General features: G+C 39.4%; 1 protein-coding gene across 6 annotated transcripts in view; it reads right to left on the bottom strand.

The window, feature by feature from the left end:
• Nucleotides 1-9,051: 9,051 nt before the first annotated feature.
• Nucleotides 9,052-24,413, bottom strand: part of PPARGC1A (PPARG coactivator 1 alpha) — a 657,911-nt gene continuing 642,549 nt past the window's right edge. For all 6 annotated transcript variants that reach the window (XM_019829686.3, XM_019829685.3, XM_045056536.1 and 3 more), the window contains 3 exons: nucleotides 20,155-20,276; nucleotides 19,670-19,821; nucleotides 9,052-13,114 (listed from right to left, as the gene is read on the bottom strand). In XM_019829686.3, coding sequence (XP_019685245.2) covers nucleotides 13,011-13,114; nucleotides 19,670-19,821; nucleotides 20,155-20,276 — 378 coding nt within the window. In that variant the 3' untranslated portion in view covers nucleotides 9,052-13,010. The remainder of the gene's footprint in view (nucleotides 13,115-19,669; nucleotides 19,822-20,154; nucleotides 20,277-24,413) is intronic.

Below are 24,413 nucleotides of genomic sequence, written 5' to 3'. Positions count from 1 at the left end.
TCAATTCTAGAGAGACCTGGGGAAAAGATTGTTGTACTACTTCTACTTCTGCCATTGCCCAGTTCTACACATCAAGGTCAACTCAGGAAGTAAAGATCCCATAGAGACTTCACTGTCTAGCCCCCTTTTCTTAGTGGATTTGTTTCCACAGATCTTGGGACATTTCCTAGTTATATGCTCATGACATTGTAATGAATCCACTGGATTACAAATTGCTCAAAGACAGGGTCTCTCATTAACTCATTTTTTTCCACTTTGGTGGCTGAAACAGTGTCTGGGACAGAGCAGGTATTTTGCTGGCATTTGTCAATACAGTACATGTCTCCACACTTGATTAAGAATTTCTGAAAGATAGGAACTGTATGGTTCATCCCTTTTAGGTCTAGTACAACACTCAAAGTAGATGTTCAATAACTTTAATGAATGAAAAAATAAGTCAAAAAGAAAGTTCTTAGGTATTGAAACTATAAATACTACATCTTCTTGGAGCCCACTCAAACTTCAATGTGATAGTGAAGTCAATGACACACCCACTATACGTCCTTTTTCTGATCGCCCAGTGTCATTGTCTTTCCTGCCTTTCTCCAGTCAGTGAGGGCTTGGGTACCCAGATTTGTTTCACTTTTGCTCTAACACACCTTGAAATTATCTGAGCAACAGTGGGCTAGAACTGGTAATGTCTCTGGTTCATTGGCTTACATCATTTTCGTTATTTATTATCATTTTATTTTTTCAGTTTTATTTCAAATTTTAAAAATCTGTGAATCACCAAATGTTGATTATTTGTAAGAATTATGTGTAAGTCACCCATGGAAGAGATATTTTGTGGGAAGGAAACCTGTACACGGACCTCACAACTCCCACTATGGGTGCAGCTGCCTGATCTTTAATGAGACTGATTCTGCCTCCTGTTCTGGCCACACCTGACTGGTCAGTCAATATCCCTGTTGTCCTAATGGACTCAATTTCTTCTGTAAGAGTTTGTTATTGTCACTGTATTGCTGGTTCATGTTCTGATATTGTATGGCGCTCAGCAACCAGTAGCATAAGTGATGTAACTGCAGCCTGTTCTAACTCAGGCTCTACCGTTGTATGACCTGAAGCCAGGAACTTAGCTTCTGTGACCCAAGCATCTTTGTATGTGTCCTTGAAGATCCTCATCGTGATGCTAGTTCTAGAATCCTTTGAGTTTTATTTATCTTCTCAGTGAGAATCCGTGAAGACAACAGGGATGGCATTTCACTCTAACAAGTAGGTTTCCTTTAGAAGGGAGAGGGGTGACCTTGGAAGGATGGAAAAATTGCCACGGATCTTGTATAACCTATTAACAATGATTCGTTAAGCTGCCAAGAGGTTCACAGCCTATCTATGCCTATAAAACAACCTATTCAATCCCAACCATTGGTTTGATCTATGCAGAGGGTTGGAAAATGCAAAGCAACAGAAAACTCTGGAATTGGAATATCATCCATATATTTGTTGGGTGATGGGAGAGACATGAAGGAGCAGGGACAGATCAGATCAGGGAGTAGTGCCTTCTGCATCCAGACTTACTTCAGAACTACCTCCTTTTTGAATTTAAACATCCACTGGTTGTATATAGCAGTCCTAAATACAGAAAGGTCACCTCAGGGAGAAACATGCCCTCCAAACAGAGTCTAGCACCAAGTTCTAGACAGATTCTTCCAGAATAAAATTCTGCATTTCTTCTATAAATCACAGCCTCTTTTCAACAATTCTTTGCTTACTTGGCTCATGGAATGAATCACAAAGAGATTATTTTCTTGGCAAAATGGTAGGAAAACCCTAATGCAGACAGTTCCCCTTCTGATTGCAGTCTGACTTCCCCTTATTGAATATTACATCAAGTAGTGGGTCAGGGGTTTCAAAGGAGAGCTCAGCAAAAGGAGACAAAAAAAAAGCCCACAAAATTTTTCAAGGTACCTACTGCAGAGTTATCAGGTCATAGATCTAAATGTCAGCACTGTATGCCTGATTTGCACATTTCAAACCGATTTGGGTTTTTTTTTTTTTTTCATTTTTATCTGCACGCCTGAAGTACTCTGGAATACTGAAACAATTTAGAATCATATTTAGTTTGCAACAGTTCAATTAACTTAAGTGCTAAAACATGCTCCCCAGCTGGTAACTAGTTTAATCGGTTACTATTACAAGAAATAATTTTTTCGGTGCCGGGGCTCCCCGATGTCCTCTCTGAGAGGGCATGGCCATTCACAGGTATGTGGGAATGGGAAGGTTAGGAGTCTGGCAAAAATCTCTGACTTAGCAGAGAAGAAAAAAAATCAAAGAATCCATTCTCCTATAAAAAACAAAACAGAACAAAAACCTAGGTATGGGTTTTCATCCTCTGCTGTGATTTTATGACCTCCTGTTTCTCTGGAATAAGTTTATAACCACTCAATAAGCAAGATGAGGATATGGACCAAGGGTCGAAGATTTTTAAAGATATTGCATAAATGCACTTAACCATGAGCCAAAGTGATAAATAGGAAACCAAGATGAATGTCAGAAACACTGTGAAGAATGATTAGCTGGGACAGTTGGAGCAGCTGCTAAGGCAACTCCAAACACCTGGAAAGAAGGATTTCCTTCTGGCTTACACCAGGGCTGAATTGTTCTAATTGCATTTGCATTAAAAGGCACCACTGGCAAATTGCAAAAAGGATACATACAGTACAGTAGAAAAACATTATGTAAATTTTCAAAAGACACACAATAATACTGCATCTTAATTTTGGATATATGGAAATGCAGTTAAAAGAGAAAGAAATGGATGGGGAATGACACACACCAACCACAGGAGATGGGTCACTACTGAGAGGGGAAGGAGATGGGTATGTGATTTGTTTGAAGAGAGATTTTAAGCATACAAGGCAACATGTTAAGATCTTATAAATCAAGGAAGTGGATATACAGGGCTCTATTTCATTATTTTATGACCTGATGCTTGTTTGAAATATTTTATAATTAAAGCCATTTTTTACAAGAGTCACTGACAACACCTGTTTTGTAGCCATTGTTAGTCATTTCACGAACATTTGTATCTCACCACGGAGACCACAAACCCTGGACTATTCAGGGTTCATAGAATTCCAAAGACTGATCAACCACCCTCTTTCCCATTACATGATCTTAACTGACCTCGTTGAGCTTGACAACTGAGTTGGAGATGGAGCCCAGATATTGCCGTATTGGAAACCGAGCCCTCTTCTCCACTGTTGGTGCTAGATACAATGAGAACACTACCCCAAAAAGACCACCCATAAACTGGGACTGTGACTGTCTAGTGATTGATTTCCATGGTAATCCTCAGACCCAACTGTAGAAAGGTTAGCTCTGTAGAGACAAATCCAGATGAATATATCTGAGAAATTTTGAGGAGGCCCTCTGCCACGAACAGCTGATAGTCAAGATAACAATGACCATGACCACAGGAATGAGGAAGCATCCGGTTAAAGGGTAACTTGTCAATATGCCTATTGTTTCTTATACATCCCAGCCTAAACCAGAAACTTTTAAATAGTGTTTGTAAAATCATAAAGAGCTCTAAAATAATTGGTTTTGTTATTGAATGCCTAAGTGGTAATAGTGTGCCAACTTAAACCTCCAAATCCATTTTAATGTAGGGAGGAAGTCTACTTTTTTCCTTTTAAGTTGGCTACCAGTCCTTTTAAATCAGGTTGTATACTACGGTGTCACAGCCCTGTGTTAGTTTTGTCCATTAAGTATGAGGATCTCTGACCTTAACCTTCACAGAAATTTGTTACACAGTAATAGATATTCCAGAAAACACACACACACACACACACACACACACACACACACAAAGGGTCCTGGCAAGAGGGTCCTGCTGTTGCTGTTAGTAAACACACATTTTATTTTTCTTTTACTATATTTCCAGTTAGAATGTAGGGTAGGGTCCCTATCTAATTCTCCTTTTGCTCTTAGAACCTCATGTGGATTCTGGCCAATTCGAAGAGTTTGATGAATGGATGCAATGTGTGCTAAATTTGGCTTCAACCAGATGGTAACAACAACCCTACCCCAACTTTTCAATGACCTCCAATGCAAAATATTTTCTTCTGGGCATTTAGATTTTATTTGTCGAGGCATTGTATGTAGTAAGATGGTCAATGAAGTAAGTTTTGGGGTGAACTGGACTTTGCTCAGATCTTGGCAGTCCCTTAACTTCTTTACATTGCCCTTTCCTCACGTATGCGATGGGAACAGTTGTATATCTACTTCATTCTTCAGTTTGGAGCACCAATTAAGAAAATTCGCATAAAGAGCTAAGCAAAGTGACGAGGAGATAATAATCTTATAATCAATGTTAGCTGATCATATTATGGTCATCATCATCTTCGTGCTTTAATCACCCCTGAGTCTACTGGACTTTCAAATGGAGGATGGCTTTTCCTATTGGTCTTCTCACTGCAACAGGAAGATTTGTCTAATTTAAAATGAAGATGTTAGGGGAAACTGGCCAGATTAAGTACCACCATCACAGCCGAAGTGGAATTACTGTGAAACAAGGAAAGCAGATGCGTTGCTGAGAGCCGATTCTAAGAAAGGAAGTCTCCAGGTTGATCCAGTTTCCAAATGGAGTTGATGAGGCTAAGTTTTTGAGAGCGTGAAAAAAATGAAATAATATTTGTAAATCACCCCAATGCCAGAGTTTAAATGTCTCCACAGTGTCTAACAGATAAGACTTTTTGAAGGGGTTCAACTTTCACCTTCAAAATGCTGAAAGTCTGAGAAGGTTCCTTGTCTCAGATGGCTATGGGAGGGTAAAACTGAATAAATCAGAAGAAAAAAGGGGATCTTCCTCAATGAATTATTGGGATGTGAAAAGCATTGTTTACTGCATGCACATAGGGGCATCTTTTTATCCTTCCACAAAATTAAAGGTGAAAATTTCCATCCAAAAACCTGGCTATGGAAATCCCTAAAAGCCTTCCACCAATCCAGTAGCTGAGGCAATAGGCAGGATTTCAATCAACTCCTCAGAACAACATCAGGTCAGTGAAGGCCAACTGCTGTGTAGCTGACACACAGCCACGCACACACATGGAACAAGCATTGTCAAGTCCATTATCTTCTTCACAACTCTACTGCCTCAGCTGTACAATTGCCTCTTTTGTTTATAGAATCCCATGGAATGAGTTGGCATGAAAAGCAAATAAGAAACCGTGAGGAATCTTTGCCCAAACCTTGTTTTGTACCCAAAGTTCCAATGTGTTTGGTTAACCTTCTATTTATTTCTTGTCTTTTCACCAGCTGACCTTTCTAGTCTTCGTCTTTGCCATGACAGAAGGTGGCTCAGTGAGACTCTTGTACCATGTGACAAAGAAACTCTTATGGGCTCTCTATGAATTGTTTCATTCATCAGGTGCATTCACTGGCGCTCCTTTGTATGGCCACCAAACCTGCCATTAAAAATTGGAAAATGTCATTTTCCAATACACAGGTACTTCTAATCTTCAGACACTGAGGCAAACAGTGGGCAGTGACCGCCAGTTTTTACGTTTCCTCCAGCTATTTTCCTGTTGGACGGTCTGAACTGCAGTTTGGATTGCTGACCCTGGGAAAGGTACCTTATTGAATAGGATCAGGATGTTTTTCCCATGTAGCCAGATAACTGGAGGAAAATTAGGCCACACATTGAACTTGATCATTAAGTTACGTGACATGAAAGTAATATGGTGACATCACATACTGTGTGGCCAGTTTACTAACTTAAACTGCTCTAGGAAGTAATTGATCCTTCTTCCCTGATAGGGTACACATATCCCTGCCAACAAATAGTAAAATGCTCATGGGCGGGGCAATACCTCTATGCATTATGAAACACTAATCACTTTATTAAAGGATATAGCAATCAAGCTGAAAATGGTCTAAATGGTTAAACCAGGAACAAGCATGGTCTCACTGTCCTTCAAGTCTTTCAGCGCACTGAGAATCTCAGTAGGAATAGGCAAGAGGCCTAGTTGGAAGTGAAGTGAGAGAGCAATGGTATGAATGAAGACAGGACGTGATTTTCAACAACATAGAAGTCAATCAAAGGAAAGTACCGGTGAATTCCCTTAAATGACCTGCTGGAGGGTATTGTGCGGTAACTATATTACTATAGCTACTTTTTCCCCCCATCAATTAGTATTGTTAGAGAGAAGCTTGACTATGGAGTTCCTAACAGCAGCAAAAATAAATTCCCTCCAATTAAGTAGTCTAATAAGCTATTTAGGATTTTACCACTTAACATTCTTTCCTTCCCATTTAATTTCGGCTTTCACTTGGATGTCATCTTGTTGAAAATCCATCACAGAAAACTATGTGGGGAGAAAAGATAATGTTGCTAAGTGCCCCTGATGTTCAAAAACGAGTGGAAGCACAATATTTTTTCTAAATCACCCCAGGATTTTTCCTAATAATTCAGCGTCTTCCTCCTAGAAATTAATATATGAAAATATATGAAAATGGTCAATATGCAGATTCAAATATCACACCAGCTACTTGTCTTCAGTAAGTGCTATATGCATAAATTTGGAACAATATAATATTCTAAGGTTCCTTGATTATAATAATGCCTTGGTGTGCATATGTGCATGTATAATTATGCTCATTTAATTTAATCATGAAAATATTATAGGATCATTTGGTTTTCTCCTCTAAAAGTTCTCTCACTTTTTTCAATTAATTAATTCCACTTTGCCCCTGCTAGAAGTCAGCTGATGGTAAGTAAGGGTTTTTGAGCTAACAGGAATATGGCCACATTTCTAGGGAATTATGGGTAGAAAAGAGGCATATGGGAAGGTGATAGCCTCTTTAGCATACATCCCAGTCATGGAATGATGATAAGCTTTTCAGTGGAACCTGATCCTAGAAATACTCGCATTTTATGATCATTTCTTCCTGCGAGTTTCCAGTGTCCCCCAAATGCTGAGAATTTGCCCAGGGGCAGTCACCTGATTACAACAGAAGAGTCAGCTCATGTGACCCTCACATTCCACATGCTTGACTGGAGTGGAGCTTTGGGGACTTTGCAGAATTACTAGAATCACGTGGGATATATTGAAGGGAACGAGGAGGTGGAGGACATTGAACTTAACCGTGCATTAGAACAGATAATGCCTCTGTAAGTAGCATGAAACAGACCATTCTGAAAGGGAAGAAACGTGGCATAAAGGCCATCTCATACTATCCTTCCCCCATCAAGACATCTTGTTTCCGTTCTCGCTGAAAAACTGTGTCTCTTCTCCCCAACGTGTTAACAGAGACCAATGAAAAGAAATAGGCTGCTTTGTGCCCATCAATAGAATCTATATAGCATCTTTTCCCCCAGGGATTAATTCAGCTTTTGATTAAATCTTTCTGAGATTTAAATCATGATGTTACAAACCTCCAAGGAACTCCTCTATGAGTTGTGACCTTCTTTATTACTCTCTGCTGTTTGATAAAGTACGAAGATTGATTTATAATGGCATATAATGTGTTTGAAAACAAGGAAAGGCAACAGGAATTGCAAAATACGAGATTAATACAAAGTAAATATTGCGAAAAGGATGCTTTGGTTAAAATATTCTATAATTAATGCTGAGTTACAACTGTGTAGCTCGTAACACCAGTGTCAAATGAGTATACTAATGTTGGGGCTGTAAATTATATCCAATGATTAGCTAAATAATCCTACAACGGAGAGAAAACCGGCAACGCTGAAAAAGAATTTTGAATATCACAATGTACAGTTTAGGCAGATTTCGTTTAGAGGACTTCTGCATTGAGACAAGCTCCCCTTAAGTAAGCCATTCATATTCAGCACTCATTTCTTTTTATCAGCCTAATTTTGGTCCCAATAATTGTTTTTGCCATTCGTGTCATCAAGGATGGGAGTGATTTAATGTTTTGAGGACAACATGAAAAAGAAATCTTTTGTTTTGAAGCAGAACATCCTCGTATCAGACCAGCGGCTACTACTGCTGCTTCTGCAAATTCCCTCTTTACTCTCCAAAGGTTTTGAAGGGTAAAAAGTTAACCTTTAAACCCTTTAAGAGAAATACTTGCATTATTCTAATGTCCTTGCTGGGTCCAGACAGAAGATTGAAAATGTCGTATACAATTTAAGCATCAACCGAGACGGGTCAGAATCTGAGGGTGATCTACCAAATCTCCAGGAGTGCTTCATGCCCACGGTTGTCGATGAGGATGGTGTTTGGGTTAGATAATGGCAATTTTTATTTTCTATTTTGCTAACGTGACTGGCAAATCTTAGAGTGGCATAAAATAGAAATAATGGGCAGCGCTTCTTGTGTTATTTGGCAGGTTCCAATGTACTGTTTCCAAGAATTACACACACTTTTTTGCTCTAGGAGACGGAGGGGGGGCGAGGGCTGGGATATATTTAGCCACCTTCCCCCCAGTGCCCCAATGTTTAGGGTGGGTCTTGCAGGGCAGGTGGCTGGGACCGAGGACGACCATCTGAAATCAGGAGAGGACAGAGCCCTAATAAGTGTGCCCTCTGTCATCTCTGTCATCAGGACCACCAGTCACCTGCGAGGCACAGCGGACAGACATCCTGACGGCAAGCTGTGTCAGCGGCTATCGGCTCGTCCCATATTTAACCTGATGACTTACATATGATGGGGGCTGTGTCCTGTTAACAAGTCTTCGAAACGTGTTCAGTCCGTCCACGGAATTGCTTCCTAAGCTGAATATTCAGCAGGTTTCTCACTAGGGGCAATGGCTTGTACTCAGGAAGACACAATTTCTGTACAAAAACAGAGGCAATCCATTTCATAAAGTCTCACGTCACTTCTCGTGATAGAAAGCACTTCTGCCTCTGCCATTTGAAAGAAGAGAAGGTAAAACACAGAAGGTCTACGTTACCTTACAGCTGAAATCCATCCATGAATATGGAAAAGCGGGGAGAAAGGGAGGGAGATCCAGAGAGGAAATAGAATAATAATAAGCGAGTAATGGGTACCGATCTGAGAAACATGCCAGGAGTTTGGTTATAATAAATAAGAAAAGCAGAAGTAGATTTGAAACATTCGTTTCCCTTTATTAGCTCAGTGAGGCTGATGTGTACTGCACATTTAAAAAAAATCACAGGAATTTTCATACAATGAATAAAACCACAACAATACATGTAGAATCGGCAGGTGGAAAAAAGAAAAAAAAAAAGAAAAAGGAAAAAAAAAAGCCCGGCAAGGGCTGAACTAATCGCTCACTTACCCTCTTCAGCATAGTTCAACCAACAGTGTTACACTTTCACCTACAAATCTTAAAGTAGCTCCATCAAATCAGCAGTTCACATTATTGAAAATGTCTGTCACATAGGTACAAATTTAGAATCATCACATTATATTACATGGCTATTCTAGGTCATCTATAGATCAGGTCTTAGACTACAGTGATTGAAGTTCTCGTTACAGCCATCGAAAAAGGACACATGATCATTACCTACTGTAAGCTCACATCTAAAGGCATGAAAAGGTTTCCTTTTTTCAACTGACCCAACCACACACCCCAATAGTGCAAAGTTCCCTCTCTGCTGCTTTGAATGTTGACAGCCCAACCGCGTTGTTCTCGGAGTCGTTTAGCAAAAATTGATTTGGTTGCACTGGAAGAATTATTCTGCTACATCTCTTTAAAAAAAAAAAGGAAGAAAAAAAAAGCCCACATCTCTAAAGCACCGGTTCGGTTCCCAAAACTGTAGATGTGGTACTTACCACAGCAAAAAGGCAATGGCCCGCGGTCATCTAAAAATCCTACAGATCTATGCTGAAATTTGCCTCCAGTGATGATGGTGTGCATGTGTTCATTGGAAAGATTCTCTCCAAATAAAAAATTAAACAAAAGTAAGAGGAACACAGTTTACGTTTTGATGGCCTACCCACAGGGTCTGCATAAGATACAAAAAGCTCTACTCGGACGGTTTAGTGATTCTCTTTTTTGCACTAATTTTAGATGTAATTTGAAGTCCGTGGAGGAAAACTATCTTCATGGTAACAATATTTGTCAGGCCAGAGTGGGGATAAATTAAGCCTCAACGTGAAATCTGTAGTGTTGTCTTTTTGAAAAGTAAGAAAAGAAACCAAGTATTTGACTCATGTCAACAATCCAGGGCAAAAAGGAGAATGTATTTAAAATTGGATCACAAAAATTTAAAGGCAAAATAGAGAACGCATCTGGTCCTTGAACACATAATATGATTTACTAAATATTGATTTCTTAAAAATAATTTATTGCTCTTAATAGTCTTTTTTTTATTATTATTATTCTACAACAGAAGATACTCAAAATTCCGAAAGAAAGACTGTAAACTTTAGTTTGGCGTTCACACAGAGTTAAAATATCTGCATTTAACCTACAGAACAACAAGAATTAGGCGGATTAAAGATGTGTTACTGCCGTAACGCAGAACCTGTGAACAAGTTCTTTGATTTCATATTTTTTTTTATTGCTTTCTATCTACTTAGAAATAAGAAGCCAAAAAATCAAGCAAGCATCCGACAGGACAGACAGTGGATTCACTCAGAACACAATATGCTGGTGATAAATGAATACAGCTATCAAAATTAGCTGCATTGGCCTGGGGGTGAAATCCGTTCTCTAAGATTGTGTTGGGCGAGAGAAAGGAAAAGAACGATTAAGTAGTAGGTGTATCACATCTTCCAGAAAAGTCATGTCGGCCAAACTGTAATCGAATCTCAATTTAGAAACTTGAATACACACTCCAAACTTTCCTGACTTCCTTTCCAGGGGCTCCGCACTCAGATGAAATCCTGATGCTCAAAATGGAGGTTTTTCTGAAGTTTTTATTGAATTTAGCAGAAGCAATGTCATCAAGAACAACATCATGGTCACGTGAGAGGCCAAGCTAGTGCAAGTAGAAACACCGCTTCTGCAAAAGCTGAATTTTCCAAATGAAACATTTCAACTGCAACCTGACAGTCGCCATGCATCCTAGGTAGAAAATTTCCACTGGCTTCATTATTTTCATCCCCTCATAATTTATAATAAATAGGCTATCTGCAACTGATAAATATGTCTCTTTAGTAAACAAAGGAATGAAACATCAGTATTTATACAGGATGCGTAACTGTAAAAAATACAGATAAATACCATCATCATACTCTGCCAAGGGAAAGAGATACTGGCTTCAAGAATAGTCTTCAGACACACATTAATTATTGTAAAAATCATACTGTAATTATTACCTCAGCATTTTGTATCAAATTAAAATCACAAAAATTAAAACGAAACAGCATTTTAAAAAGATTTCTGACCTCTAGTTTCAAAACTACTGTTGATAGAGAAAATAAAAACATTTCTTAATGGTTACCCATTGAGAGACTTTACATAAAATCATGATATCTCCTAGAAAAATTTTAGATGAGAAAATTTCATTCCCCTAACAAATCCAGTGTATAAAACTTCAAAGGAAAACAAGCAACAAGAAAATGTGGAAAAATATCGCGTAAGTGGTTAATACCTTTAGGGGGGGCTGGGGTATTTCTTGACAAGATGCTCAGATTGACGCTCACGTAAGAAGGGATGGATGTGAGTAAAGCATCATTTTGTTGTTGCACTTGACGGACACACACACTGTCTTTTTTGTTTTTTACAATCAAATATATATAAGCAGTAAGTTCAGCTTCTAAATATGTTAGTGTACAATAATTGTATCACCTCATAATTACATTTGAATATTCTTGATTAAGAAAAATTTAGCAGTTTTGAAAAGAAGGCTGCATTTACAGTGCATAGCTGTAACAAAAAAGAACATCGTTGTATAGTATGCACACAAAATAAAAATACTCCATTTAACATCTGTAAATACTTCACTACATCAGAGAATGTAGCAATGACACTATCTGAACACATACCAGAGAGTTCTACCCAACTCTCCTCAGTAATGTAACACCGTGCCCGCTCCTCAGAAAGAACCACTGAATAAGCCGCGCGCTCGACCATTTACAAGGCTTTTGAAATTTGCAGTGGAAGATCAACATGTGGGACATTTACATGGGTGTCAGGATAGAGGATGAACTACAGAAACTTCAAAATGTTAGGAAAGTTTAGCATTCTGGCGCCCGCAGTATCCTCTCCCACCCAGACTCCATGGCAAAGGAAAAAGAGAAGAAAAAGAAAGAGAGGGAGAAAGGAGGCGGGAGAGAGGAGAGACAGGGGGAGGGGACGGGGAGAGGGGGGAGAGAGAGAGAGAGAGAGAGAGAGAGAGAGAGAGAGAAAGGATATTAGTTCTACCGAAACTGTGGTTTCTTCGGGATTGTCAGATAACCATTACATTACGAGAGAAAGCTTGCTTCAAGTTGATTTTGCACTTTCTTAAAAAACAGAGTACGGAGGTTGATGCCCAGACATCGGTGGCTGTCATTTTAGGGTGGTTTGTGGTCGGTTGGTTAGTTTGCTTTCCTTTTGAATTTATGCATTTTTTTTTTCTTTTTGAATAGAGTATGAACATTTTGAAGTTCTAGGTTTTACGTGCGTCTTCATGGAACTGCTGCCATTTGAAGCGATTCGCCCGGGCACACTCTGGTCACGTGCCCCCAGTCCCCACCTGTACACACAGACTTCCCCCACACCAGCCGTGCGCACGCGCGCACACCCACGCCCATACACCCGCACCCACGCACACACCCGCGCGCGCAAACACACACACACACACACACACACACACACACACACACACACTCCGTCACCAAGAGACTCCAGGGAAAGCAAAGCTGACACCCATGAATAAACGTGCTTACTGGATATCCTTCCTGTCTCTTGCCTCTTCAGCAGCTGTGTTCATGTAAACCATTGTTGTTGTTGTTCTTGTTGTATTGTTGTTGTTTTGTTTTGTTTTTATACAGAGAGTGTAAAGTAGGAGAAATTCCTAAGTATGACTTGCAATAGTCAGTTAGGGAAGGACGCGCTGTCCCGTGAGGTATTCACCGTCCCTCTGTCATCTTCAGCCAGGGAACATGTTACCTGCGCAAGCTTCTCTGAGCTTCTTTCAGTAAACTATCAAAATCCAGAGAGTCATACTTGCTCTTGGTGGAAGCAGGGTCAAAGTCATCTGAGTTTGAATCTGCAAGAAACCCAAGCTAGGTTAGAGACACCTTTTGCCAAGTGTCATTAACTCAATCATCCAATTCAAGATTACCTGATTCAAACACAACTTGTCCAGTTAAAAAAAAATATACCCAACTTTTGTCGGTATATCTATATCTATATCTAGATAGATATATTGCCATAAATATCAATATTGATATTGATATAAATATAATTGACATCAACATCAATATTGATGTAAATTTATATAAGTACATATTTGCAGAGGGTATATACACCCAATATTTTATCGGCATACTATTGATACATATATATAATTTACATAATTTATGAATAATATATCAGTATACTTATACTTTATTGGCATGCTATTGATACATATATATAATTCACATAATAATTTATGAATAATATATCAGTATACTTATGAATGTATATATATATATAATTATATATAATACATAAAAATAAGTATTTAAATTTTTTTTCAACGTTTATTTATTTTTGGGACAGAGAGAGACAGAGCATGAACGGGGGAGGGGCAGAGAGAGAGGGAGACACAGAATGGGAAACAGGCTCCAGGCTCTGACCTGTCAGCCCAGAGCCCAACACGGGGCTCGAACTCACGGACCGCGAGATGGTGACCTGGCTGAAGTCGGACGCTTAACCGACTGTGCCACCCAGGCGCCCCATAAATAAGTATTTAAAATACACATATATTTGCAGAGGGTAAGGGGTGGGAAGCATTCAAAACACTCATTTATTGACTCATTTTAGTCTTAAACAATCCTAGGAGATAACCAGAACAAACTTAGTATTTCTATTCAATAGCAACATATTCAATCAATATACTTTAAGAAAAACCATGTCCGGCCCCCTTTCTGGCATGTTAAATGACTTACCCAAGGTTCCTCGACAACTTAGGTGGACAGGTAAGAGTAGAAGCTGGAATTAATTTCCCTATCCAATAGGATGGATTTCACAGAGCATAAAAGCCAGGAGAGTGGGCAGGAGGGAGAATCATTAGAATTCCACCCATTCGCCACCTGACTGCTCCCCTTTGGGGCAGGAGGGACATACGATCCATTGATCTATTCCAGTACCTTGGGGAAACCCCAGCAATAGTGGCACAAATTATGCCCACATGAGAAGGTTCAGGGAAACACTTCAGGTCCAGAGAAGGTAAAGTCAACCTCTTTACCCAAGAAGACGAGAGGAAAAATTCACAGGTAAGAATAAAACCACGGTCTTCTTTGAATTCCTACACTAGTCCAAGTCAGCTTTTGTGAAGAGTTCCACCTACTTCACATAGCCCTTAACAAAACTGTCATGTTCCAGCAGCAATGGGTGTGAAATGAAATTCCGATGCTAAATATTTCTGATTTTCCTCCAGTGACATTTATAAAAAAGTCAGATATTTCTTGCCGGTCTTGCAAACGAGGAAAAGGTATCTTGGAGACAGAATAGGAAGCCTCTTGCAAATGAACTCATTCATTTGAAAGCACTGATTTGCAGGGAAAACAAGACCTCTCTGGGAAACATTAACAATCCTACTAAAATATGAACCCTTGTATGTTTTATCCAGAATAAGTTACAAAATAGAAATGTCCGAAGTGACAGAGAGTGTAAGAGTAGATAATGTGGAGGCATACTCATTGACCTCACAAGCTGTTCTGCCAAAAAGGTTGCAATCCCTCAAGCTCTCCAGTACCAGGCTGATTTCCCCTCCTCGCTTCGAGCTCCTTTAACCATCTCAGACTTAAAGGCAAGGAAATTCCTTCACTTTTGTTTTTCCTTTCACTCTTACCATCCCTTGTATTTACTGACGTTTTGTCAATCCAGTTTTTGCAGGTAAGAACAGCAATTGCAGTCGGCCGGACATAAAAGAAAGGGGAAAAAAATCGCTCCTCACTAAAATCTCCAGGAGTCAATTCTTTTTTTTTTTTTTTTTTAATTTTTTTTTTTCAACGTTTATTTATTTTTGGGACAGAGCGAGACAGAGCATGAACGGGGGAGGGGCAGAGAGAGAGGGAGACACGGGATCGGAAACAGGCTCCAGGCTCCGAGCCATCAGCCCAGAGCCTGACGCGGGGCTCGAACTCCCGGACCGCGAGATCGTGACCTGGCTGAAGTCGGACGCTTAACCGACTGTGCCACCCAGGCGCCCCACCAGGAGTCAATTCTTAAATCACACTGGCTCCCACCCTTCTCTTCATAGCCTGATGAGCAGTTGGCTCGTATCACTAAAGCCTCACGACCAGCGGTTGTTCCAATCAAAGTCTTTCTTGTAGAAACACACACACACACACACACACACACACACACACACACACGAAGTCCTGCTCGTGGCTTGACATTAACTTGAAATCAGAATTCCACTTGCATTACAAATAAAGTTAGACGAGCTCCCTGATGGCCGGACTCTGTGGCATTAAGGTCATCGTTGAAACATCAAGAGCACACATACATATCTTTCCTGAAGGAAATTCTGAGAAGACTTAAAATATCTTAACTTTGGGTCACTCTACATCAAACCCAGAGTTTCAGGGTTTCCATATTTTCGTTAGCAAAAGATGCTTCAAAACCGTGGCTCTCAAGAGTTTCTTCACTATGAAACATGCTGGCTGGTATTCACATAGATGGAATCACTTATACGGGCATACTATCTCACACTACGGGCATCCGCAAACTCTTTGTCGTCGCATGAATACAGAATGTGGTTACGTACAATTCCTGAGAAAATAACATCGACAACACCTCTTTCTTGCCACTAAAGAAGGATGTTGCAACACAACTAAGACATAATAAAAGTTTTACGGGAATAAGCCCAAAGCCACTCTAGTTATTAAAAATAAATAAGTTGTTACAAATAATGATACCGTATAAATAGAAACACATCATGTTACAACGGTATTCCTACCGCCTAGAAAACTTTTGGCACAAAGGAGGTACTAAAATGAATATTTTTTGAATGAATGTATTAATCTTGAATGCCAGCATACTAAAAAAAAAAAAGTGGTTGAAAATATTTGTGTTGGGATCTTGGGATGATTTACCAATTAATGCCAAGGGTATATAAAAAGTTATGAATATATTCAAGATGCTGATAATGTAATACATTATTTGAGTTAATAATTTGTGATGGATATACTATTTATTTTATTTTTCTTAGTATAAGTTTTATGCGATAACTAATTCCTGATGAGCAAATTATTATATTCCTTTTTATACCTTTTTTTAATGTTTATTTTTGAGAGAGACAGAGACAGAGTGCGAGCAGGGCAGGGGCAGAAAGAGAGGGAGACACAGAATCTGAAGCAGGCTCCGAGCTGTCAACACAGAGCCCGATGCAGAGCTCGAACTCACGAACAGGGAGATAGGGACCTGAGCCGTAGTCAGGTGCTCAACCAACTGAGCCACCCGGGCACCCCAAATTATTATATTCTTAATACTGACCCATCCTTCTCTTCTGGTCCTACAGTCCTAATTTAATTTCTATCTTTCCTCTTCAAGATTTTTCATCGAGGTCTTTCAGAAAGATCCATCTGTTTACAAGACAGTAAACAGACAGACTCACAGATTACAGATTCATGGAAACCAGGCCTAAATCCTGGCTTGACCTCGGTAACTTTGATTGTCCCTTTAAACTCTGAGTCTCACTTATAAAAGTGGCTCATGATGACTTGGAATCATTACACTGTGGACTAATAGCATTGTGGTAATCACTAGGTGGCCTCCATAGCAGAGAGATAGGATGTGTGAGCTAACTTGGCTTGGGGAGCAAATAAAAACAGAAAAAAAACTGGTTAAATCTACCTAAAATGATAGGTCACTTTACTCCTGGTAAAATTAATCTATATCACATCATTTTCACTAACTCTGGACACACATATGAGCTTCCAATCCCTCCAAGTGTCCAGTCTGGTCTCATGTTCACCAAATTCACCGGACGTTCCCTGAAGCATTGCACCGAACATCTTCAGGGGACAAAAACAAGACACATATGAATGTCATTCAGTTCCGAAGCTGATCCCTGACGCTGACGCTTTCATTTTAAAATAACTTGAAATTACAGAGGCGCCTGGGTGGCTCATTCGGCTAAACAACCCACTTCAGCTCAGGTCATGATCTCGCGGTCAGTGGGTTTGAGCCCCAAGTCAGGCTCTGCACTGACAGCTTGCAGCCTGGAGCCTGGTTCAGATTCTGTGTCTCCCTCTGTGCCCCTCCCCCACTCACACTCTGTCTCTGTCTCTGTCTCTGTCTCTCTTTCAAAAATAAACATTAAAAAAATAAAATAACTGGTATTTCTAACTTCTCATGACCATCATTGACAATCACAATCATAGCTTCTATTTATTGAGCACCTACTTTCTGCCAGACACCGTGCTAACAGCTTCACACAGACACTGTGCTAACAGCTTCACAAACATTTATTTAATCTCTGCAACAACATTATGGAGTGGTTTACAAATGAAGGACTGGAAGCAGAGGAAGTGTAATTGTTTGTTCAAGGTCAGAATTTAAGTCAGGTTTCAAAACCAGGTCTGTAAGATGCCAAAGCCAGGGGTCTTTCCACTACAGAGCAACTACGCTCCAATCGACTACCCTCCGTGAAATTGTAGGGCTTGAGGGAATTGGAAAAAGCCATGCTGCTACAATGCACATCAAACCTACTTTTCACAGAATACAGAGCCAGCTTAGCAATGGCAAAGTTTCTATTGCTGCTGGCTAGACAGAGAGATAACAAGAGGGGAAACATTCTTCTTAGAAATATTTCAGGGAGGCTCCGGTTCAATTTGGAAATACCATCCAATCCTCCCTCTACCAGTGATGAATCGTGATTTAAAGGCCCCTCTAGGTAGCTTATTTTAAACTCTAGATGTTTTGAAAGACTGGAAACACCCTGGCCTTCATCACTGAAGAAAATAAGTCAAATCAACTTAAGACTTCAATCCGTCTTGACTGTTTTTATCAGCCAACATTTGAACAAATGACTTGCCACCTTTTATATTTTCATCCCTAGGCCTCTATCTCGCTGACAGTCAGCTGCCTCTCCCCTGCTTCATACTATCTATTTAGCCTGTGAAGTGAATTATAGCATATTCCTCCCCGAACAATGCACACCACCTATATCAATTACTTTAGGAAGACATCACTTCGGTGGAAGGGAGAAAAAAAATCCCCGTATTTGGTATTCATTTCTTTCTTTATACCAAGCCAAAGCAAGTGCAGACAGATACAGAGTAATGCTTCGGAAGAGGTTTCTATGTTAATTTTATGATTATTGTTACAAATTGATTGAAATAATTATGTCATAGGCACAAGACATTTGCCATTTTCCTTCCTTCATTCCTTCATCTAAGAATTTAAAGGCTTACAATACACACATTAAATAGGGACCGACATGCAAAGGCACCAAATTAAAATGGAGAAGAAAATTAAGATGTCCATTTTGGCATTATTTATAATGCCAAAAAATTGACAATTAAATAAATGTTTAGCTGTAATGGAATGATTAAATATAATGGTACTCACCTAACACAATACAGTGCAACCATTCAAATAAGTTGATAAATTATTTTGAATCCCATGAATCACAGTGGAAAATGAACTTCTATAGTATTAACTGAGAAAAGTAGAATTTAAAGCTTTATAAATCTATATGATGTGACCTCAACTGTAAGAAATTAGACATTCTGAGACAAAACACTGGACTGCAAATCACACAGCAGACCTTTAGGTGATGTGCTGATAGGTGATAGGACTATTTTTCTTAGTACTTTTTTATATTTCCCAAATATTACCCCTTGAGTCTGTATAACTTTTATAACAGGAAAAATGAATACTTAGAAATGCTTCAGTTTCCTTATCTGTCAAAGGGAGATGACAGTAACAATAGCCACCTTCTAAGATTGTTCTGTAGTAATTAAATAAGAAAATGCTTGCAGAGCCCCGGGCACAGTGCCTAGCATCTGGAAACACTAAAAACAGAACAGGGTTGTTGTTTTTTTTTCCCTCTCCTTTTGTTTTAAAGAAAGTATAGTGTGATTTAGCATATGAAATTATATTTTCTCTTCTCAAGGTGTAATTTGTAGAATATGTCTTAACATTTTTAAGAGTTTGTAGGACAATAAGGAAAAAAGAACCAGACTTTTGCATATTCTGTTCCATGAGCCAATGATGATAATGCTAAGGTTTATACAAAAGGAGTCGCACTGCAAACCTACACAATAAAGACACACACACACACACACACACACACACACACACACACACACACACAACATAAACGCTTGCTAACACACACATACGCTAATAGCCCAGACTTTCAGCATTTGAGAAGATACTACAAAGAACTCACTTCTGTCCTTTGTTTCCAAAACCTAAGCCCCTTGCTTCTGAGAATGGCCCAGATGATAAAAAATTAGAAATAAGATAAAATATGTATTCAAATATCCCCCCTAGCAAAATAAAATGATGGCCCAACCCAATATGCCTATGGTTTACATCTGCTTCCATTTTTGAGCCTTACATTATGGATTCCTCATTCCATGTACAATAAAATCCATACCTAGGTCTGCATAGTTAGACTTGAAAAATTGCTTGCGTCCACAAAAGTACAGCTCGAAGTCAGTTTCATTCGACCTGCGCAAAGTGTATCCGTTTTCAAGAGCAGCAAAAGCATCACAGGTATAACGGTAGGTAATGAAACCATAGCTGTCTCTGGAACAGACAAAGAAGAGAGGATCAAAGCTGGTGAGGAAGGATTAACATATATGCCTGTAACCCTTCCTTACTTCGGGAGACTTCGCTGGTGCCAACGTCTCAACCGCTGCATCCATTTATCAGTGTGATTGTCCTGTCAAGCAGCTAAATACTTATTTCTGGGACAGGAAATCTCAACTAGAAAGATTAATAAATAGGGATAAAAGAAAATAAATAAGGTTCTGAACTCAACATGTCATCTGTCAAAGCATTCCCATCCTAGTAATCTTATGGCCATAATTTTTTACATATGTCAGCCTCTAAACAAGAAATAATCTTGAAGATTCTTACCCATCATCCCGCAGATTTACTGTGCACTCCTCAATTTCACCAAAAACTTCAAAACGGTCCCTCAGTTCCGTCCGTGTTGTGTCAGGTCTGATTTTACCAACGTAAATCACACGGCGTTCTTCCTGGGGAAGGGGTGGGGGGGAGTAAGGAGAGACTTTTGCCAGTTCTGGAGATAGGAAGGAAGTTACATCTCTAGAAACATTCATACGTGTATGCTCATGCGCACCAAGAACCCACGGAGCATGCCGGTGAAAGCAAAACATACACTAAAACTGAATGAGAGACAACACGTGACCCCAGTTTTCGTGTCCATTTCTCCAGTACTGCTCTTTCTCCCGCGCACCCTACCCTGGATCTCACTCTTCTGCTTTTGCTCTCCACCTCTGTTCTTCTCTCGAGTGAGCGCCTATGTATTACAAAAGAAACATGGGCAATGCAATCTTTTTATCTCTGGACAGCTGGAAGATACCGGTTAAATATTTTAACACCTGTGACTTGATTATTCATCTTCCAAATTGGTAAGAAACTGACCTGGCTTGCAAAACTGTTTAATTTCTCATTTAACTCAGGATTCGAATAATGAGATGTACAAATTTAGACATCCCTCGAAACAACGATTCTTAAACTCCAGTATAAATAAAAATTACCTGGGGTGCTTATTAAAAATGCAAATTATCGGGGTTTATCCTGGCTATATTAAAAAAATTAGAAAATACGATTCAACAATCTTCATTTTTAATAAGCACACCCCAGTGATTCTGATGCAGGTGGTCCAAAGACAATAATATGAAAATACAGTCTTAAAATGTAGGCTATTTTAAGCCATGGGTCTCTGCAGAATAAGAGCTATAAAAGAAGCTATAAATTTCACTTTAGCAATGAATCTTATTTTAGGAACAGACTAGAAGGGTGTGGCCTAATTTTCAGAAGTGGAGTCAATATCATCATAATCTGAAAGTCATCAGCAATTTATAGCCTACAAAATATGGGAATAATATCTTACAGCCCAGGGATGGACTCCTTTTTCCGGAAACAGTAAAAAACACTTCTCAGTGTAAGAAGCAATCCTGTATTTGTCGTTCCAAGAAGACAAGGCCAAAGGTGATGATGTCCCTCAAAACCAAGGCAAGGTTTTTCGAGAACATAGGGCGTCGATGGAAAGAATGTGCTTACCAACTCGTCTATATGCCTACTGAGAACAAACAAGAATGAAGTGAACTTATAGGTTGCAAGCTTTAAGTTAGATGGGAGCCAAGATTAGGAAACACACAGGACTAAGGCATAGATTCAGCTTGCCGAAGAGTTTCCTCCAGATGTACTGAGGGTATCCTGTCTCGGATGAGGTACAAAGTAATCCGTGCTTATGGCAAAGCGATACTCTATGTTATTCCCTGCATGTCTTTCCTTTTCATATGCCCAGTATTTAGCAAAGGGCCTGGCAAAGAGTGAAAACTCAGTAAGCGCTTGTGAAACGTAACTGAGCAATTTACAGACTAGAGTCTCCTAGGTGATCCGATCATCCGTTCATCATCTTCTTTTACCACAGGCAACGCTCATATTTCTGTTTTGATAAGAGAAGTTCCTTGGAGACTCAGATGCAAATAGCCAACTGTCTATCTGACATCTCGAGCTGGATGTCCCCTGAGCACTTCAAACTAGACCATTACCCAAACCCAGCGCTCCAGTTCCACCCTCTCCCCAGTAGGTCTCTCTCCAATGGTCTTAATGTCAGTGAAGTTAATGTCATCTAGCCAAGATTCAGGACAAAAACCTGAGCGCCTTCCTCGATTCTTCCCTTTTAGTCCCCCTATACATCCAATCATTCATTGGCTCTGTTGATTTTACCTCCTAAATACCTGTCTGGTCTGTCTCTCTTACTCGATCTCCTCTAAACCGAGGTGCCAGCATCTCTTTGTGGACTCGCAAAACAGTCTCTTAACTTGGATCCTGGGTCTATATTTATTCTCCTCCAATCTATTCTTTCACTTCAATCGGAATAATCTTTGCTAAGGGAACAGGAATCTGATCATGTCAATTACTGTCTAAAACATTTCAATGGCCTCACATAACTTTTAAGGAAAGACCTAAATCATTAACAGGACCCACGAGGCCTTGCGTGGTCTAGACTCGTCTCCCTCGTGGGTTTTCCCTCCTACTTCCCACTCATCCCTTTATTTTCCAGCCACCTTGAGCTACTCGGTCCCTAGTATATACTGTGCTCCTTTCCTTCCCCAAGGCCTTTGCACAAGCTGTTCCCTTGCTCCTTATAATAGCCTCCCCACACTGTCTCCTCCTCCTCTTCTCCGATATACACATACTGTCTAAAATTACACCGAACTCAACAATCATTTCCTTTCTGAGACTTGAGATGAGGTCAGGTTTCCTATCCTTTGTTCTTATAGTAGACTATTTCTCTTTCAGAGTTTGATGACCAATTGTAATTAAATAATTAATAATTAACTCGTTGTTTCATGTCTGTTTCCCCCTACAATCTGCATCTGTCCGATTGACAACTGTATGTTAAGGGTACTTGAAACCTCACAGAGTCTAAATGAATATTTGTTGAAAAATCAATCAATCACCAGTCAGTTAATCAATTTCAACACTTACCCTTACACCCTTCATTGCATCAAAGAGGCTGAAGGGTAATCCTTACTCCCTGAGACTCTCTAAGAAAATGGAGAAGGAAAGCCAGGTTTGATGCCTAGTCATAGGAAAGACCTTGCCAAGGTAGTTAAGCTGAGTGAATTGACAAAGGTTTCCATGATTTGTTTTTACAGGTTTAAGTGGAAGAAGTGTGGAGTAACTACATGTTTGCAGAGCTCTCACTCCTAAAAATCACTTCTGAAAATCCGAGGTGGGCCTCCACTGAAACACTCAGTAGAACACAATTCCCTTGACGACAGCTATCAGGCCTAAATGATTGACCGGGTGAAGTCCCACAAACAGAATGGACTGCCTGATTCACTTCCATGTAGATTGTATGTCTCAACTGAAGGCTGTAATTGTGTTGTTCCAGACCACCCAGCACATCCTGGAAATCAATAAATATAAATGGATGGTGAGACTCATCCTGGGGCAGTGTTGTACATTGGAGTAAGGGACTCATAACACCACATTCCATTCTATTTACAGCCAGCTCTAGCCAAACAGCCAAATGTGATGGGACTGTTATCTAAACTTTCTGGCGCCTGCTTGCATGGGTGTTACTTTTTTTTTTTTTTAATAGGCCTTTTTTAGGAAGGTTACTACTGTATAAAGAAAAAGGAGGGGGAAAGGCAGAAGAGAGAGAAAGAAATTGAACCATCACAAAGAAATTGCTCAACTACCATTATGGGAATACACACAGCCTACGTATTCAAGGAAATTTGAAGTTAAAGCTAAAATCGACCATATGCACGTCCATATGCAAACATATTGGGACAGTCTCTGAATTGCTTCTTTATACAAAACTGTGTGCAACAACGATCCCACAAAGAAGATAAACCAGAGGACCTTTTTGGATACTGATACATTCTGCAGTAAAAAGAAGACACAATCTAGATGGGAAAAAACAGAAACCCAAAGGGCTGGTGCACAATCACTTAAATTACCTATTTGTCTATCATCTCCTTTTATGAAACACAGGAATGGAACCACGTCTTGCTTCCTTACAAAGATCAGAGATTGAATACATGCTGAAATTCTCATTTTAGAAAATGATTAGAGTGCTTGGTTTTCCTAGTGCTAAAAATGAAACTAAAAGGCATCTGAAGGTCTAAAAGCAAAGACAAAAATCTTTCCAAGATTGGCCAAAATGTCTAGCAAAGAACCGATTATTTTTAACATGTTGCAGTTTTATTAGGCAGATGAATAGATTCCATATCTTTAAAAAACCTTAACATTTGCAGCCAATTTTTCAAGACATTAATTTCTAAACAGGAGATGAAAGGAAAAGAAATCAAAATGCTTAATAACATTTTCAACTTCTTAAAGGCTTGGAGGAACTCTAAACCTTTGGAAAAAGCTCCTTGAAAAATGATTTTCGGACCAGTTTTCACTATTGAGGAGGATGGAACATTTATCAAATATCTTTTAGCTTCAATTTTCACAAAAGCTAGTTTGCTGATGGTATGGATAACAAAATTGAAGATTTATATTGCATTAACAGGTATAGTAAATCATCATTATATCAAAATGCAGAGGGGGAAATACAGGGAAAAAAACTGACTGAAATTAACTGACTTTGCATGATCAAAATCTTTATCAAAGAGAGAATA

This window comes from Felis catus, chromosome B1, assembly GCF_018350175.1.
Source record: "Felis catus isolate Fca126 chromosome B1, F.catus_Fca126_mat1.0, whole genome shotgun sequence".
Lineage (NCBI taxonomy): Eukaryota > Metazoa > Chordata > Mammalia > Carnivora > Felidae > Felis > Felis catus.
The sequence above is the reverse complement of the archived record's forward strand: the minus strand, read 5'-3'. Positions and strand labels throughout refer to the sequence as shown.